A 20,698-nucleotide genomic window follows, 5' to 3' on the forward strand; every position below is an offset into this window, starting at 1 on the left:
CTGCATCTGTCACCTTTGCCATCTGCATCTGTCATCCCTCCTTTCCTTCATTTTAATTGCTTTTAGGTGTTTTACATATTTTTGCCACATCCTGTTTCCTTTTTAAGTAGTAGGACTATGTTGATTAGGACTATCCTCCTCTTTAATGCTTTGCCTGTTAAGGACTGGGAATGCGTCTGCTGTGGGAGCAGCCCCAGGGCACACCCATGTGCGGCCGTAATTATTTCTGTCATCTTGTTTTGTTATTCATGGTCCTACTGACATCCATATTCTGCAGTTGTTTTCACTTCTAATCAGGTTGGTGGGGGGTGGGGATTCTCTCAGCATAACTAAGCTCTGAGATACCTCCAGTCTCTACTAGCCTGCGTATCAATCCAATCCATAGACCTTTAATTCTTAGTAAATCGTTTTTCAGCACTGTCATCAATATTACTTTAAGTGCCTCACTTTTACCACTCCAGCGTACTTTTCTCATCTGAGCACATTCCTGGTGGACGTAACTACCTACAGACAACCGAACGCTTGATGGGTGGACTGATGACATCTCTTACCCCAATCAGCTAGCAAACCAAAAGCTGCACAAATACTCAGACATATGTTGATAAGATTTCAAAGTGGTGCAATGATTCACAGTTTTCTCAAAGCCTCAGTTCTACGTAAAACTGGTGACACACACCAGTTTATTGCTAGGGTATTGGGAAAACACAGTTAGATAGTTTACAAAACGCTCATGCAACTATTCTAGAATATTGATCAATTGTGTGGTACCAACACTAAAAAGGACTAACAATAAATATTACATGTTTATAAAGCAGGGCAGCATGACTGCGGATATGTTTGCATGACCCATGCAAGAGTATTACAGAGATGCTGAAAAACCTGAACTAGCAGACTCTTCAAGTTTGTTGACATCTGTCCCACAAAAGTGTGCTATAAAAAGTTTCAAGAACCAGTTTTAAGCAAGGAATATACTACAGCTTCCTATGTACTGCTCCCATAGGGACCAAGAAGACTGGGTTAAGCTAATTGTGGGCGTACAGGCATTAAAGCAGTCACTCTCCCTGCTCAGTACGCAGTTGGAACAAGAAGAAACCCAGATATGTGGTACAAGTGTAGGTGCTGCTCTGACATGCACATTATGGTGGTTTGAAGAGTATGGCTGTAGATAATTGTAGATGTTGTGTATTCATCCTGTCGTCACTGGTTTTCAATTCAGTTTGTAATTATTACACAAAACATTTTTGACTCATAATAAATTATACATCGTTTTCTTTTTTTTGCAGAGAAATGATATTGCTATGGCTATCACAAAGTATGATCAGTTTGATTTTTTGATTGACATTGTTCCTAGAGATGAACTAAAACCAAATAAATCTAGAGATGATGGTGGAGTTCGAACGACTTCAATGAATCCTGATCAGGTAATGGAAATATTTTGTTTTTGACGTTACTAGTTACTACTAATCGTGTGGTTGTTGCCCAATTTAGAAACAGCAATAATCGTTTGATGTGGACAGTGAAGAAAAATCTTTACCTGGCTTGTGTTGTTACACTTGTAATCTGTGAACAATGTGAAATTTTTGTTGCAGAATAGTTTTTCCATCTGACGAATGACTCTTACTTTTATGCTCACTTCTTTGCTATCTTGTTTGTATATCACATCTTTGGTTCTCTAGTGTGAAAACTCTCTTCTATATTTTACAATCTCATTTAGTTTGCTTTCATACACACATTATTTTTAATTGGTCTCTGAATATATAACAGAGCTTCCATGAAAATGAGCTCTTCAAATGCAACCTTTATTTCACTGTAATGTCCCCAATCTTTCCTTTTTGTTTTCTTTGACCCTGCTTCATCCAACTAACTATGATTCTTCACCTTTCTTGTCACCATGTATTAACTGTCATAGTTCTGATTTCTTCAGCTGCTGTTACTCCATTTGTAAAGTCTTTCATCTGACATCTTCTGCAGACTTTAATTTGCCAACTATTCATATCATTTGGTTGTCCTGGATAACATGAAAAGTGTTTATCATTACATTGTTTAGAGTTATACATCTGTGCACCAATTTAATATTATCATTTTCATGCAGATTTCTACTACTGTCTACAACATATCTTTTATTCCCATAACATCCCCCCTCCCCTCCCCCCCCCCAAACAACCTTTGCTAGCCCTTGTCCTCCACCTACCTATCCCCTTCCTAGCTGTCATTCCAGAACCACCCACCAATGCATCTACCAGTCCTCTGCCATTCTCTACCCTCTCTCCTGTTCTGTCACCCCCTCCCTCCCACCCAGCACAGTCTCTTGACACCACACCTAGCTGTCCTGTCCTGTCCTGTCCTGTCCCGTCCCCACCTCGTCCGTGTATGTTCCCACGGGCAATGCAGCATCATCCCCTACCCCTACTCTGCTACCCCTCCTCCGCACCCCATGCTCCCTCCCCATCCAGTACTGCCTCCTTTAACCCCCCCCCCCCCCCCACCACCACCACCACCACCACCACCACCACCACCGCCACCCCAGCAGACTGCTGCTTGCATCAGATACAGTCACATAGTCAGGCCCAAGTGCCCAGAGACACTGGCCAGTGTATGAGAGTTATGCTTGTGTGAATGTGAGCATGTTTTCTATTTTGGAAGAAGGACTTTGTCTGAAAGCTTGATATTTTTAGCAAGCTTTATTCACTGCCCCAGTCTGTGATTCAGTGCCTCCTCTGTCATGAGTAGCAATCTGTCCTTTCCATATTGTTGTTATTCCATCCTGGAAGTCCACCTGCTAAGGTGGGTGGTAACGTGCTCGCCTCCCATTCATGCTGCCCCAGGTTCAATTCCTGACCGGGTTGGAGAGTTTTTCCGCTCGGGGACTGGGTGTCGTGTTGTCCTCATCATCATTTCATCCCCATCACCAGCACGCAATCACCCAATGTGGCTTTGAATCCAATAAGACTTGCACTTGGCAGCTGAACTTCCATGAGTAGGGCCTCCCCGCCAACAATGCCATACACTCATTTCCAGTTTTTCGGTCCTGGACTTTCCACAGTTTTATAATTTACGTTCCAAATTCCAATAGAGCACTATCTTATTGACTCACTGATACCTTACGCTGAAAAACCTCTGTGTGGTAGTCTTACCAAAGCTCCCACAGCCTCAGGCTGTGATATATCCTAGCTAATTATTCATCCCCATTACCAGCAGTTGCCTTCTATTATTGACTAAGTTTCCGCAAACTGTTTTTTTAATAATGTAGGGCAAACTAGAATTTATTAATGTCCTTGTTTTACATTTGCCTGTTTAGTGTTTACTTTGGCAACATAATCCACACAGGATTTTGTTTTCCAGGTACACTACTACTTTCAACTAGCTCAGCAACATCAAGCAGCTCTCCAGCAGACAAATCAACAAACTGGATCAGCAAATCAAGCAACTATTCAGATAGTACAGCCTGGACAGGTTCAGACTGTTGCTATTCCTAATGCTGCAGTTGAGCAGGTATAACTAACATTTTTGCTGTTGTTAGCAACAAAAAATAAGATTCTTTGTTTTATTCTCTTAAGTAGTTAATCAGATAATCCTCCAACTGAAACAATGTGTTTTAGGAAGTTCGTATTAATTGCTGTAACTTTCGTGATTCACTGTCCAATTCTGATGTCATCTGTTTTCCAGCTAAATGCAGTCAGGATGAAGACTTAATAAAATTCTAAATAACTGTGGCAAAGTTTCCTTTTATGTATTATTAAATAATGAACCTAGAGCACACAAAACAGTTGATGGCACCAGCAGTTCTGATCTCTCATGGTTATCAAAAGAATTAATCTCGGTATTCTTTAACCACATTCAGTTGTCTTGTTATGTATCTCCAAATATTGTTGGCCCTCACCCAATCCCCAGCAACAATTGCATTCGGTTGTTGAGGAGGTTGGTACAGTTATCTGTGTTTATTTCCAACTGTGGTGTTATACCGGAGCCAAGGTAGCCCCTTACACAGAGGTCGAGGTTGTCTATGCCCAAGGCACACCAAAAGCATCATGGTAAACACTGGCTAGTAAACACCAGCTACTTACATACAAGATAATGGAAACAGACATTCCGAGCACTACTTCCTGCAGGGGGAGCTTGAGCCACAGCCTGCAGCAAGTATCACTATGCCAAAACCTGATTGGCTGGAGACAGCTATTTAGGGGCTAGAACCAGCCCCGAAGTTCAGTTCACGCTGGATGCCGATGTCATGTACTGCGACCGTTGAAGATTACGTCTTCGTCTCTGAATTGGACTGTTACTCGTGTGTGTGTGTGTGTGTGTGTGTGTGTGTGTGTGTGTGTGTGTGTGTGTGTGTGTGTGTGTGTGTGTGTGTTACCATGAAGCTTTGTGGAAAATTAGAAGTGAACTTTTGTTTGCCTCAATTAAGAGACTTCGCTGGCATCATTATTGTTACCTTTTGTTTGTTGTTCAGTCATCAACCTTGTGAACTTACACCAATAAAAGTTGTGTTTGTGAAAAATTGCGAATTGTCAGTCACAACAGCTGCCAACATGTGCAGATAAGTAATTGACCTTTGTTATTTATAAATATTACTACTGTTCCCAGCAGATCTCAATATAATTGTCTCAAGCTGTTGCCAACAGGCTTTTTACTGGTAGTTAACTCATTTGTTTGAGATTTCTTAAGTAACTATTCATGACAATAGTTTTTACTCACAAAATTTATGGAAGTTCACTTTTGCAGCCAAGAGAGAGTGCAGGGGGGGAGGGGGGGTCATGAGAAAGAGTAGGTAGTGAAAGATAGTACATGAAATCTTTGCTCCAAAGATGCCAGAGTGAGATGTAAAACACTAAGAGGAAGGTAATTGAATTTTATCATTAAAAACTAGAGAAAAAGATAAAGGGCAACAGGGAAGAATGAAGACAAAACAGTAGAAGCAGGAAGAAAATAAAGGAAATATGGGATAAAATATATAAGGAGTATATAAAATATAATGAAATTATGGTGATGAAAAGGGGGTAAATATGTTCCAGGAGGATGTTGGAATGTGCTACGATATGTTGAGAATAAATTCCCATCCCTGAAGTTCATGGAAACTAGTATCAATTTGGAGAATTGAAGTAGCCTGTGTGATGTAGTAAGCATTCAGGTCAATTGGGTCCTACTTTACTGTATGTTCATTAATTGGGCAGTGGCTGTTCTCAAGGAGAACAAGTCTTCTATGGCCATTCATGCACTCGGCCAGCTTAATGGTGCTCATTCCGTATATAAAATGGTATGGATGGACACCAGTTAACCCTTTGACAGCTGTGGATGAGTTAACTTTGGCGTGTCCATTGCTCCCAAGTACTGAGGACGTATTTAAACACAGCCTCTGTGTTTTCCTTGTTAATGTATTTATATGTCCCATTAAAGTAACCGTCTCACTGCTGCAGCAGAGTTACTTACATATATCAATGAATAAAAAAGTGTCAATTATTTATTATGCAACATATGTGCTTCTTTGTATGCTGTCATTTGGGAAAAAAAAGAAACCACTTCATTACAATACCTTGAAACATTTATGAAATTGATAATGATTATTTCTGCATGATTCCTGATGTGCCACATGTCACTGCTGGATATGAAAAGCATGCACGGAATGCATAGAGCATGTCTGTAGCAGAATGAAGTGAGAGAGAATTCTGAGCTCAATTTTAAAGAAAAATTTGATATCTTGTGTGAATTTCATACACATCAGTCTATGAGCTAAAATCAGGCATACACAAAGTTTACAAATGCGTTTTTACCTTTGCAGATTCTTTAAAATTTCACATAATGGTTTAATTAATTTGATGCAGCACAGTAACTGTGGTGAACAATGAAAAGAAATCCAGTCCTTTATCAGATGAAGACATCAGACTGTAAGCGTGCAAACATATTTTCGTAAAATCAAATGGTAAGTATTTTATAGTGGTTGGAAAACCGTCTCTGAGCACAGGCAACAGCTTTGGGCAAGCAGTACAGCAACAACAAAACCATGCACGGAATGCAGAGAGCATGTCTGTAGCAGTCAAAGGGTTAATAAACAGAATGCGTGGCTTTGCAAGTTGTTCTGCCTTTGATATTGTAGAATTTATTAGTGTAGGCTGGAGTAGGTGGTAGTGGGAGGGTGGATGGGGCAGATTTTTTAAGTGGCATTGTTTGTAGGGGTAGGAACCTTGGGGTAGGGATAATGGTTGGGGAATGTCATATGGCTTGATACGTAGTACTTCACATAGTCACATTGCTGCAGTGTGAATAATTTTTTTTTCTTTCCCCTGCAATGTAAGCTGATGATGTATTGCATAAAAACTACTGCATATTGTAATTCCCAATCTATTGACAGACTAAAGCCCTTGTAAGAGAAGTAAACTTTTGCACCTTCAATGGATTTCATGCTGACTGTATTATGAATGTTGCAAAGTGTGCAAATCATTAAATATAAAATGCTAGTCCTCCCATTCTGTTACTAATAGAATGCACAAAAATAACATTTTTGAGCTTTCCAAACTCACGTGTGTGAAAAGTAATCTGGTAGTGGCCACACATCTTCCAACAATAAGCAAAATAAAATTACCGTACTGAGACTCTTCTGTCATACTATAGTGCTCAAGGTAATGGACTCGTGGATTTCAGACAACTCTTCAAAAGTGGTAGCTCAAATATCCGTTGTCTTCAAAAACTAACTACAGTATGCCATGATGGTTCCTTTGCCTACTGAGCCAGTGCTGTGGCCGTAATAGCATCAAGATCTGTAATATGTTAAGTTTGAAACTGAAACTCGCTCTCCTTGAAATAAGCATTGAGCTTTCCATAAACTGATAGCTAAGCTATTACTTCCACAAACAGATGTGACTGCTAAAGGTAAAGCTGACATCAGTCCACAGTGCCTTATGAGGCGTGGTCCTGTTGGTGGTAAGCCATTACTTTTCCCCGATGTTTGAATTGAATTACCCAGCTGGTTATAAAGGGACTTAAACAATACAAAGAATCAAAGTTTCATAAAATCAGACTTTTAACGAGACCTGGAGTCAAATATCTGTATAACACCAGTTGTGGCTGTGCCATGGTTAAGGCGGGGGTTCATGTTCAAAGCCCCCAGCAACTTAGGGAAGCCACAGAAAACTCAAATCTTGGTTTAGATTGTAAATCCACTCCTACAAATAAAAGTTCATTGCTGTAACCAGTGCTCTGACTAACTTTTGCCCTATCCTCATCCAATCAGAACTTTTACTCCAACTCTTTAACGAAGTAGGACATTTAACTCAAATCAAAATAACTTCTGGTGAATAGTGAAATGATTATTCTGTCAGGAAACTGACCTGTTAATTTTCCCACCCTTCTGAGGTGTTTCATCCTAAAAACCTCATTCTGGACAGGAGATAAATCTTTCAAGCGCTGCCACATTAACCTGCCAAGATATTACAGAATAACTTATGAAAAATTCGATATAAAAATCTGTTCATGAAATTCATACAACAACAAAGTAAATATTAAATATATGAGTTGGTGAAGTCCAGATGACGAAGTATTCAATTGTACAGGTGACACAAGTTGGGACAAACTCCGCAACAACAACAACGGTGCCTGCACAGCAGCATCAGGCAGCTGCACAGCAGCCAGCGCAGGTCATCCAGCTGCAGCAGGCAGGGCAGGTCGCTGCTGCACAGCCCGCAGGCGGGATACAGATAGTCCAGCAAATTGTTGCCCCCTCTGGGGACATACAGCAAGTACCGGTAATTATTTGTATTATTTGTTTTTGTTTGGCCTTGGTCTGAGTCATAGTACTAGGCCATGGTGTGTGGGTTTCACTTGTTACTCTTCAGGAAATTTTTAAAAGTGCTTTGTGAATTATGTTTGATGCATTTGACATGTTCATAGTAGTAGCATATTTTGAAAAGAGTAATATGTACATGATTGAGACAGACTTTTTATGTAAATTTACAAGGGGCATTCAATAAGTATTGCAACATGTGTGTCTTTTTTTTATTTCGTATCATGTCTGCCTGATGAGCCTGCGACCTCAAAGCCACTGGCAGCAGCTCCAGTGGCCTTCCAGATGGCGGACTTGCCCTCGCCAGTTCAATATATCCTGTGTGGCCTCATCCTGCGCTGGAGTCACCTTCACCTTCACCTTCCACATCGCCACGGGATGTTGCCAGGGATCCTGGCTCGGACTGCCTGTCACTGGTCCTGTCATCTCATGGTCTGACCAGGGGTGGAGGGCGTCGGGGTGCTCCTCATTCGAGTCACTTTCACCCATAATCTTTCTTCAGCTACTAGGAGTTGCTCTCACCTCCAAGGACATTGACACGTCTCCAAATTGTGACCATCTGACCTTGCCTAGGGAATCAGCGATGCTCCGCCCCCCCCCACCCCCCAACCCCCACCCCCACCCTCCACCCAAGGAAGGAGCTTTGGTATAGTGACATGGACAGATTCCGCAGGTTCTACAACCATCAGATGTCACTACTTATGGATGCACTTGCAGCCTCCTCTCCATGCACTTGACTGGCTGGCCAACAGGTTATAGAGTCGAGCCCTGCCAGCCTCTTCCTCGGTTAGGTGGTGACATTCTGACTAGGATTATCAGACTAGTAGTGTAAACACTCCATGGAAAGTGTCTTCCTGTAACAAATTATTTCCAGGCACAATAAATTGTTGTATCTGTCATTGTTTGTATGTTCTTGTGGTTAGAATAGTACATGGATGACGGGGAGGTTATTGATGTAGCACAGCATTGGCTCTGGCGTCGTGTGGGCATACAGGCCCTCCCAGTAAGAAGGCGTAAGGGTGTCGCATTGAATGGGGATTGTGTTGGAAAAAAATAAGGTATTTTAGCCAAAAGAATGGGGAATTGTAAATGGCATATTGTAATCCTGAATAAAACCAACCTGCTTTCAGGAAAAAAGTGTTGAATTACTTCTTGAATGCCCCTTGTCTTTTTTCTGCAATACACTCCTTATTAAAGTGAGATCACTTTTTATGTAATTGCTTACATAGTACATCGAATAAAAGCAGACTTGATTGTCACTGAATCAATATCATACAAAAGATTCTGTTTGAATGTTGGACTTGAGCCAACTTTTCCAGGATAATAAGCATTTTACTCATGTAATTATGACAAGTAGGCTCCCTTTATTTTCTTTACATCTGTTGCCTTTTATTGACTCTCCCAAATGTGAATATGTTGGGTACGTTACGTTAGTATATACCAGTAACTCCACCCCCAGTCGGTTAAAGAATCAAACTCCCATATATAAAACAGCTTCAAACATCTAATAAATGTTTTCTATTAAGCATGTTAAAATATTTATATAGAAGAAGAAAAACCATAGTTATGTTGGTTTTATTTGTTTGGGATCATTCCCCCATACACTAATAGAAATTCAAAATTGGATGAAGATAGTCTGAGTATCTGAATGATAAAACCATTTTAAATAACCATTGTAGACTGCAGATAGTATATACAATATGACCTTTATTTTTTGTCATGTATTACATTATAAGACAGTTTCAACCTTTAGCCATTTTCAAATGCAGTTCTTTCAGCGATATGTGTATGTAAAGGCTATCTAATGCTACGTGGCGCACATACACACATCACGAAACAACTGCATTTGAAAATGGGCACGGGTCAAGCTGTCCTGTAATGTAATACATGGTGAAACAAAGGTCATCTTGTATAAAGAATCTGACAGTCAACAGTGATCATTTAAAGTGGTTTTATCATGCAGAAATTATGTTGAGGGCTGTGAGTAATTTGGGCACGGTAAGTTACGCTGCCTCAAGACATATAGGCTGTTTCTAATGAACTGCTAGACTTATTGTGTTCAGTCTTTAACATAAGATTACACATCTCTTAATGAGTAGATTATGATAGCATTTTAAATTTGATCAATAATTACATGAAATAGTGAAAAACCAGATTTTTTTGCCCCAATCCAACTCATTAGACAGGCAACCTGGAACTGGGACCAGTTGACAGTTTCAGCAATTTAGAAATATAGATTGAGACAGACAAATTATTGTTTACTGTCTTAAACATATTAACACCACTAATGCTTCAATTTGTTACTTTTGTGTATATTAGTGTGGTAGATTGTTACAAAATAAGTAAAATAAATTAAATGTCGTATGTGCTTGTTTATTGTATTTCTAAAATTTTTGAACATTAAGAAGAATACCTCCAGTCTACAGCAGGTCTGCAACTGGTGCAAAGAAGCATATTTATACCAGGTGTACCGGTATGAAATGAGCGTTGGGTTTTTGTTTGTTTGTTTGTTTTTTGTGAAAATGTAACACTAATTTTGAATTGAATAGTAATAACATTTTATTCAAAGTACTGACCATTGCTTTCTATACATTTTGACCACCTTTCTGGCAATTTGTGGACACCACGCCAATATAAATGTTCGTCTTTTGAAGCAAACCAATCAGACACCTAATTTTCAACTAATTCGTAGGAATCAAAGTGTTCCTCAGCTAATGCGTGTCCCATTGATGATAACAAATGGTAGTCGGAAGGGGCCAACTCTGATGAATACAGCGGGTGGGGTAGCAGCTCCCAGCCAAGTGTTTTGATTGTATCTTGAACCAGTTTTGCTTTGTGTGCAGGTGCATTGTTGTGTAAAAAAATTACTTTTCCATGGCTTCTGGCCCATTCTGGTCTTTTTTCGATCAATGCATAGTTCAAATTGATCATTTGTTGTCTGTAGCAATTAGTATTCACAGTTTCACTAGGTTTTAGAAACTCATGATACACCACACTTTTCTGGTCCCACCAAACACAGAGCATGGTCTTCTTGTCGATTCGATCTGGTTTTGCAGTCAATGTTGATGGTTGGCCCAGATTAACCCATGATTTTTCCTGTATAGGCTTCTTAAAATAAATCCAGTTTTCATCGCCAGTAACAATTTGATGCAAAATTGATTTTCTTTCATGTCTTTGAGGCAAAATTTGACAAATCGTTTTTCGGCTTTCCATCTGTCTTTTTCAATTCATGTGGCACCCATTTTCCACTCTTTTTGATCTTTCCCATAGCTTTCAAACAGTCAGAAAATGTTTGTTGTGCAACATTTTAGCATTGCTATCATTTGCTTCTGGCTCGAAGTATCATCTTCATCCAATATTGCTTGCAATTCGGTATCTTCAAACTTTTTTGGTGATCTTCCACGTTCTTCATTTCTTACATCAAAATCATTATTTCTGAACTGTCGAAACCATCTTTTGCATGTTGCTTCTGATAGAGCATGATCACCATATGCCTTGACAAGCATTCAATGCGACTCTGCAGCACTATTTTCAAATGAAAACAAAAAAATTAATTCTTTCCGCAAATCATCACTTTCTGATACAAAATTCGACATTGTTAGCACGATGAAAACATATGATGTTGTTTGTTCCATGACTTGATGTATAATAAATATCTTTGACAGATGTTATACCAACCAAACAAAAAAAATTAAGGCTCATTCACAACAAATGTTCCCTATCGACACATTTCTATCTTAATGCTCATTTCATACCGGTACATGTGGTACTGTATACTATTTTAGAATTTATTTGTTTCCTTATCTTCATTTGTGTGTGTTCCATTTTACAGATTCAGTTAACTCCGCAACAACTACAAATGATAAGAATGCAGATGCAAGGTGGTACAAATCAGCCAATTATAATTCAGACGGCCCCACTACAGACGATACAGCAGGCAGGGCAGCCTCAGATCATACAGGTTTGTTTGTGTTATTGACCAAACTTACAGTGATATAATTTGATCTTGTACATGTTTACTAAAGTGTCTTCATTAACTGTTACAGGTTGCCCCGCAGTCTGGAGGGGGGACGCCTGTTTATCTGACTCAAGCAGCTGATGCTACAAATGGGGAAAATGAGTAATTAAGGGCACTCAGAATATTTTATAATGTGAATTGTCCACAGTGAAATGGACAGACTTCAAATAAACCTATCAAGTTGCTGTGAACTTTAAAATTTGTGACCACAAATGCGCGTGAATGTTGGGGACCACCAGCTACCCTCGATAGTTATTCCTGTATGCTAGCATACTGCGAACTTGGGAAACAATATTCTCACACCCATGTTCCACTGGCTCATTCGAAGAGTTTAGTGTTATTTATATTTAAATGACGACTGTTTTCAACTTTTGACTTTTGTACAAAAGGAATGAAGTGTGTTTCATTTAAAGTATGTTCTACTTAATTGTATATGCATGTGTGAGTGTGAATGTGCAATAACTGGAAATTTGTAGGTCCAGATCAATCTACATATGTAACATCCAAATGCAATAATTGTGCAGTAATTTATTTTGTGTATAGTTGTAATAAAAGTTTTCATATAACAACCATTTAGAGTTTAAGCTAAGATGTGAGGTAAAGATGCTAGGTGTAAGCTTCTAGGTTGATTGAGAAATGCAGTTATCACCCTGACTGATGTGTGCGCGCGCGCGCGCGCTCACACACACACACACACACACACACACACACACACACACACACACACACACACACACACACACACACACACTGAAAATTTCTACATCTGAATTTATATTTTGTAAACACCCTTACTATTGTCTATGGGCAACAGCCTTGCCACAGTGGAAACACTAGTTCCTGTGAGATCACTGAAGGTGAGCCCTGTCGGGCTTGGCTAGGACTTGCATGGGCGACCATCTGGGTGTTTGCCAAGCAGTGTTAATAAATGAGGTGCACTCAGCCCTCAGGGCCAATGGAGTAGATACTTTACTGAGAAGTAGCGACTCCAGTCATGAAAACTGACAACAGCTGGGAAAGCAGTACACTGACTACACACCCTTCTATATCCCCATTCAGTTATGCCTACTGGCAGTTGGTTGATAGCATTGAGCCTTCCAAGGCTTATTTGGACGGAGTTAGAAGTTATTATGTTGTATGGCAGAGAGTACATAATGTAATACTATTACAGCAGCCAGTGTGGGAAAAAAGGATATAAAAAATTCTTTTCTAATAGTGTGTTAGAAGAACCATAGTTTAATTTATCAAACAATGGAAATCCAGGATGGAGTTAAGATAGTATTATGAAAAGATAGATAGCTACTTACCATATAGAGGCAATGTAGAGTCACAGGCACTACAAAAATATGTGCTAAACATGTGAGCTTACAGCTAAAAAGCCTTCTTCTAAACTAGATAACACACACATTTATGCAAGCACAACTCACACACACATGGCCACTGAGGTCGGACTGGGAGCAGTTGCATCTGACAGGAGAAGCAATTTGGATGGTGGGGGTAAGGAGGAGGCTAGGGCAGGGAGGTGGAAGGATAGAGTAGGGATATGGGGCAGGTACAGTAAAGTGCTGCTTGTGGGTGCAAGCAAGGATGTGATGGGGACAGGGCAGAGCAGCTAGGAGCACTAGGGAGATTGGTTGAGGGGAGGGGGGAAGGAGGCTGAGGGCAGGCCTCAGTATATCCTTTTATATGGGGAGTAGTAATATATCCTTTTCATAATACTGTCTTAAGTTCCATTTATGTTATTTTACTGTCTGATTAATCTTGGTATGATCACAAAGATAAGGTAGGGACCATGCAGAAGCATATAGACAGATCTTTTCCCCTCACTCTGAGAGTGGAGCAAGAAAAGAAATGGCTAACAGTGTTACAAGACACCATACACCATACGATGGCTTGTAGAGTGTGGTATGTATGTAGATTTAGAAGGAAATAATATGTTGATCTACTCGTGTGATAAAGTGCATTTTCAGAATTTTAGCAGTAAGCATCATGTGATGCACAGAGCCTCTCTTCTAATATGTCACTGGAACTGCATAATCATCTCCATGAGAATGTTGTGCTAGTGAAGTGTTTTCCTTGTGTAGATGACAATCTCTATGTAACTTTGTGAATTTATTAATTTTAATTTTATTTATTATCCTTTTTTTTTTTGTTTTGTATATAGTCACCAACTGGTGACTTTTGCAAACACCATAGCATTTTTATAAAATTTTTGTACAAACAATAGGAATTTGCAGTTCACATTTTCAAGAAGGCATTTACAGGTGATGCACTTGGCAATATATGATAAAGTACTTCATAATGCAACATTCCAGTTGTTACATAGTATAGGTATTTGAATTTACAGCATGTTGTTATAAATTAAAATCACCTCGGAATAGTACATGGTATTGATAGAAGAGTTTGGCCTACATTTAGGAATAGCTACATTTTAATATCAGTATTCATTCAGTGAGTACAAAAATTTGAGAGTTAAGAATGATTTTAATTCCCTTTTGCATACTTTACCTCTGTGGCACCTTATAGCACTTAGCAGTTTTTAAACCATATCTGGCCATTAATCCAAGGACTATGATCTGTTGTTGTCTGTAGTTTAGTTCTGTTTCTGAAGAAGCAATCTTGTCTTGTGTTATGGGTATGCACATCAGAGCACTTAGTTTCATTATTTTTATGGTCCACAAAAAATGTTATTAATTTGTACAGGTACAAGGAATATACTGTTAGATATTTATATTGTACAAAGGTTTCCCTACATGAATCTCTGTATCCTAGTCGATTCATGGTCCTGATTGCTCTGTTATGCAGTGTTAGGATTCTGTTCATGTGCCTAATTTTGATAGTTTGCTAATTAACTGCAGTGTACTGCTGATTTTCTTGCATACAAAATTGATATGGTCTACCCATCTAAGATTTTCGTCTAGGTATATCCCCAAAAATTTACATTTGTCAGTGTCTACTTTTTTGAAGCCACTTATATTATCAATACAGGTTTGGTATGAATTACCAAGTTTAAATGGTAATAGCTGGGATTTGATAATATTGACTTTTAGACCTTGATCATGGAAGTAAGTAGTTATTTGACTTTAGCCATCAGTTGCAGCCAATGTCAAGTGATTAGTTTGTTTGCAAAAGAACAAAAGTTAAGTATCATCTGCATAACTTATTAATTGTGAGTACAGAGGTGCCTCTAAATCATTAATGTAGACCAGGAAAAGGAAAGGGCCCAATACGGAACCCTGAGGTACACATTGTTTTACTGTTTCATAGCTGGATTGGAAATGTATTATCTGATCATTAATTTCGTAACTCAGGTTTGTACACTGCTTACGATTGGTTAGATAAGCAATCAGTAGTTGTATGGATGTGGCATTTATATTGTAAGTTTCCAGTCTGCTTAATAGTAGCTCATGGTTCGCTGAGTCAAAGTCTTTAGTAAGGTCTAGTAATATTCCTGCTGTCTGCATTCCCTCATCCAGAGCATCATACACCTTGTGGAGAAATTCGGTAATTGCCGTAATGGTACTGTGATGCTTTCTGAAGCCATGCTGTGTTTCTGCTAGTAAATTATTCTTTGTGAAATAATCAATAATTTGTGTCAACGAAAAAATTTCAAATATTTTACCGAAAATTGACATTAGTGATATGTGCCTGAAGTTTGATAGCTCTTCTTTCGATCCTTTTTTTGTGCACAAGTTTAACTGTACTTTTCTTAAATATATTTGGAAATGTGTGCTCCCTGATACTACTGTTGATCATTATATGGGTAATTATTCCAACTAATTCCTTATTGCATTTTTGATTATAATACTACTCAGTCCATCCCAGCCAGATGATCATTAATAAGGTTTCCTTCATGTTGGGTTCTGTCTATTTGAGCATCTAACTTAGGGGTGGCTTTGCTATATCTATTTATTATATTCCATTAAGTCTTCCCTATATTTGTTGACTGATCTGTTTTCTGAAATTTGAGAGCTGTTGCTGAAATTATTTTTTAGCTTGATAGTACTTATCCTTAAATATCTGCAATTTAGCTGACTTACATAGCACACTTAGATCCTCGATATTTTGCCCGAGTTTAATCATGTAAGCTGGAAGAGTCAGTCCGGTGTTTTTTACATTTTGGTTGTGAGTTACTACTTTCTTAATTTCTTTCACTGGGCAGCAAAAATCAAGATATTGTAAAATAATATCGTAAAATTTGTCCCATTAGTATTCGGACCCTTTTTGCTGAAGAACTAGTTGACATTCCTCAGATTCTAGTTTACTTTTAAGAGCGTTAATGTTTTTCTCTTTAAGCATTCTTTTATGTTCTAAGATCTGAGTCCTTTCTTGGGTGCTTGTGTGTTCATAATCTACAAATTGACATTTATGGTCTGAGTAGTGGAAGTCCACATTCTAGCATCTAATACTATCTTTTACCTCTTTACTTAGTCTACTTGTAGTAGAATAGACTACATAATACTGAGTTACTCTTGTATCTGAATTTACTGCATTCATAAGATTATAGGAGTTAAGGGTTGATATGGAGTTAAACGCCTGTCACTTCAGTCAAGTCTTCATTATTATACAGATCTAGATGGTTTAATTTATTTACTTTGAGCTGCTCTCTAACAAATACTGATACACCACCACCTTTATGATGCTGTCTACAATAGCTATTTCCTAGGAAATAGCCATCTAGTTTAAAGTAAATAATTTCCTCAGATTTCAGACCATGCTCGGTTAACACTACTACATGAGGTGAATGGTCATTTACAAAAGTCTGCAAAACCTTTTGCAGTATAGTAACTGAAGTTTTATTTAAAACTGTACTTGAGACATATGTGGACGGAGTGGTAAGCACCCATCAGAATGCAAGACGAATACAAAATAAAGTTTAAAAAATCCTGTATTACTCATAGGGTAAGTGAGAAGATAGCTAATATAAAGAAAAACTCACACGTGCTGAAAGAAGGAAAAGTTTATTCAACTGCTGAGTTAAGAGAGTGTCTTTGTAGAAGTGTGTTACGAACTAACTGTCAAGATCCAGGTACCAGTACTGGCTAGTTTTGATGGATAATGTTATTTCATTGTTTAATGCTGAGCTTGTAAGTAACAACAGGTTGCTAAGTTAAACAAAAGATACATAAACATATAAATATGAATAGCTTTTCAGCAAAGGGTAGGAGAGGCATTGAAAGAAAAAAGAATTAGTAAATACTTAAAACAAAGAAACATGGTAGAGAGATATTTATTTATTTACTTAATAGCTTCAGAAGCATCAAACATTCTGTATAACAACAACGAATGAAATTTATAAAGATAGACGACACACGGACGGACGCCAGGGGGCTGGCCGCTCTTTGGCAGGTTCTTGCTATGCTACCACGGGGCCCCAGCCTTTGCAGCATCTTTTCCCTTCCGTGCTCTCAGCGGGAGTCTTATCATCCTCTGTCATCTTTCTACCGGTCATACGAAGACCCAAAGTTTTTTACTCCACATTGAGTCATGTCCCCTCAGAGTGACCTATATTTTGCTAGACTGCCCCTGCCTTTTGACCCTTCACTCTAAATATACCCTCACATCTTCCTTGTCCCAGGTGTTAGTAAACAATCCTCACATGGTTAGGATGTCCTCAGTTTTCTTCAAAAAGTAATTTATCCTCTGAGCTTTAATTCTTTGAATTTCCCTCCAGAATTGGAGTCCCTCAGTTAGCATTGGCCTTGCCTCAACAGTTGCTGGATTCTTCCTCCACTTCTTTCCTTATATTTTGCATGTTTTTTTGCACAATTTCATTTACCCTTTTCTTGTGTCTTCTTTCCCTGGATGATGATCCCATTGTGTTGTGATAATTGTTGGGCGTGGGGATCAGGGAGGGTCAGTGACAGTGCTGGTGCACAACGCACATAGCATTTCTGGGTACTCCTACTCTCGCAGTTTTTTCCTACCCCTCACCTGTTCGTTCTTCTTCCTGCTGCCCCAACATTCCCTTTACCTATTTGTTTTCCCTTTCCCTTGCATGGAAGTGCTATTTGTGTTGTTCCACTCTTGGTTTCTGCCATCTTGGATCTTGAGACCGATGAGCTTTGTTTGGGTTTCTACTCCTGTTCAACCAACCAAGAAATCCTCAATCCAATTTCATTAAATACCCCATAATGTCATACTTACATAATGAAATGTAGGTGTGATACTCACTCAAAAGCTTTTCAGAAGTAATGAAATTCTGCATCCACCTAATTTCTTTGCTCCATGGCTTTCATGTCGTCATGTGTGAAAAGCAAAAGTTGATTTTCTCATGTCCAATGTTTCCTAAATACACCATAGCTGACACAAAGAAGATAATTCTGTTGGAGTTACCTTATTATTTCAAATGGGTGTCAGTGATACTGGCAGTAGTTTTGAGGGTCACACCTGCTACCCCTCTTGTTGATGAACATGACATTTGCTTACTTTCAAACACTGGGCACAGTTTATTTGTTTGAGGGAACTACTGTATGGTTTAGAGGTAGGCTAACTCAGCAGGAAGTTCGGAACAAAATGTGACAGGACACTGTGGTTTCTTTTAATTTTAGTGATTTCAGCTTTTTCTCAGTAGCACTGGGACTAATATCTAAAGTGCTCATCTTTGCAGGGGCGTGAGAATTAAACTGGGGCAGTACTACTAGATCTTCCATTTGAAAGAGAAATTTTTGAAAACAGAATTCATTATTTCTACTTATTCTTTGTTACCCTCAGTTTTGTTTCTTATGCCATTCGTAGCATCCTAGATACTAACTTTTATGGGAGTAACAGCTGTAACATATGACCAAAATTTAATTGGATTTGGACAGTTGTCATTTCATAAAATTCTGCTGTGGTAGTTGTTGAAGGCTTTGCACATTTTCCTTTGACAGCCAAACATGTTTAATTTAGCATCTCTCTGTAGTTCTATGTTTTGTTTTACAGTTATTGCGGAATAGTCACTGCTTCTCCAGAAGTTTGTGTACATCAATTTATACCATGGAGGATCCGGACAGTCACAAACTTGTTTTGCTGGATTCAAATCTACAGGTCCTAAGTCAACTATTCTTCTAAATTTGAACCACAATTCTGTTATTTGTTTGTGTATGATTTCTCTTTGTTTTGCTCTTCTTCAAGCCTTGCAACGACGAGATGTCAGTTGCAACTTACTTGTAGACGTTTGGATGACTGGACGCAGAAGAGTGGTTTTAAGTTTTCCACCAATAAGTCCATATGTGTTCTTTTTCATCATTCTCATTTGATTTTAACCTTTCCTGAGGATGAGAGACACTGTCCTTACTTTTAAAGACACTGTGAGATTTCTGGAGCTCATTTTTGACTCAAAGCTTACATGGTTACCTCATCTTAAAAGACCTGAAATGACTGTCACTTAAGGCTTTAAGTATTTTAAAATGTCTTAGCCACAGTACATGAGAAGCCAACAGGACTTGTCTGCTCCAGTCTTACAGGGCGTTTGTGCGATCTCGGCTCGATTATGGGTGCACGGTGTATGGGTCTGCGAGGCCTTCTTACTTAAAGATGTTGGACGTTGTGCACCATGAAGGGCTTCGGTTGGCCACTGGGGCATTCAGAACTAGCCCTATACCAAGCCTCTGTGCAGAGGCTGGTGAACCGCCACTTCATATGCGGCGGCAGCTACTTACGGAGTGCCTGGTGTATAAAACTTTGCCCACATCTGCATACCATACCGTTGCTCAGCTTCCTCTGGCACGGTTGTTTCATAACCGGCAACGAGTGACATGGCCCTATGGGATTCGCGCACAGGATAGCCTCTCTGCGATGGATATGGCTAATCTTCATGTTTCCCGTTGTGGTTAGAGCAGATTTCCACCTTGGCTCCTCCAGAGACCCATACTTATTTTAGATTTGACTAATTTTAAGAAAGATAGTACACCAGATTGTATGTTCCAATCTCTGTTTTTTAACATTTTAGATTTGCATCACAGTTTTACCGTCATGTACACTAATGGCTCCAACCAAGAGAATTTCCTTGGTTGTTCTGTAGTGTTCCTGATCATGTTACCCAGATTCGCCTTCCTGATAAATATACTGTTTTCGCAGCGGAGCTCCACACGATCCTGGAGGCTCTGGAGCAGATGAATTGTGTTCGGGGCAATCGATTTCTCCTGTACTCCGATTCTCTTAGTGCCTTGCAATCCTTGCAGAATCTGTACCCATCTGATGGTCCAACTGTACTTGCTACAATGGCAGGGTAAGGAGGCCTGCAGAGAGCAGGATGTGGTCCAGTGTCCTATTCCCTTGCAGTGTGTCATTTCTGCACTCCACAAGAAGTGCATGGAGTTGTGAGAGGAAGAATGGCTGGCGGTGATGGTCAATAAATTGCGGTTGGTGAAGTCAACAACTCAGCTGTGGCATTCCTCATGCCGGTTGCTCAGGCGGGAGAAAGAGACCCTCATGCGTCTACGGATTGGCCACTTTCCATTACAGCGGGAGGATCTCCCATTTTGTGATGTGCACGTCTCTTTCTAGCACATTTTAACAGACTGTGTTTAATACCGTGATGCAAGGGCAGAAGCACAAGTTGATGGGGATCTGCCCTGTATTTTAGCTAATGAGATGTGTGTCTAGGGTTTTAAAGTTTTGTGATGTGTCTGGACTCTGGCCTAAACTTTTAGGCTGAAGGTTTTAGTGTATTGCAAAGTGGCTGGCTCCTCCCTTTTTTCCTTGCGGTCAGCCAGCCACTTCCATCTGCTATGTTGTTATAGCTCCCTTTACCACTTTCTTCTGCTGATGGCATGCTTTGCCCCAGTTTCGGTGTGGGTAGGCACATATTTTTCCAACCTTGTTACCTGTGTTTTATGTTCTGTTTTAAGTTACTGTTCTGGGTATTTTCTTGACACCCGTCTCAATCTGTTACTGAGCGGGAGCTGAAGACCTTGTCA

General features: G+C 39.4%; 1 protein-coding gene across 2 annotated transcripts in view; it reads left to right on the forward strand.

Moving 5' to 3' along the window:
• Window positions 1-12,367, forward strand: part of LOC126278293 (nuclear transcription factor Y subunit gamma-like) — a 40,621-nt gene extending 28,254 nt beyond the window's left edge. For both annotated transcript variants that reach the window (XM_049978304.1, XM_049978305.1), the window contains exons 4-8: window positions 1,284-1,421; window positions 3,343-3,492; window positions 7,548-7,739; window positions 11,610-11,738; window positions 11,824-12,367. In XM_049978304.1, coding sequence (XP_049834261.1) covers window positions 1,284-1,421; window positions 3,343-3,492; window positions 7,548-7,739; window positions 11,610-11,738; window positions 11,824-11,901 — 687 coding nt within the window. In that variant the 3' untranslated portion in view covers window positions 11,902-12,367. The remainder of the gene's footprint in view (window positions 1-1,283; window positions 1,422-3,342; window positions 3,493-7,547; window positions 7,740-11,609; window positions 11,739-11,823) is intronic.
• Window positions 12,368-20,698: the final 8,331 nt, after the last annotated feature.

This window comes from Schistocerca gregaria, chromosome 6, assembly GCF_023897955.1.
Source record: "Schistocerca gregaria isolate iqSchGreg1 chromosome 6, iqSchGreg1.2, whole genome shotgun sequence".
In the NCBI taxonomy this organism is placed as follows: domain Eukaryota; kingdom Metazoa; phylum Arthropoda; class Insecta; order Orthoptera; family Acrididae; genus Schistocerca; species Schistocerca gregaria.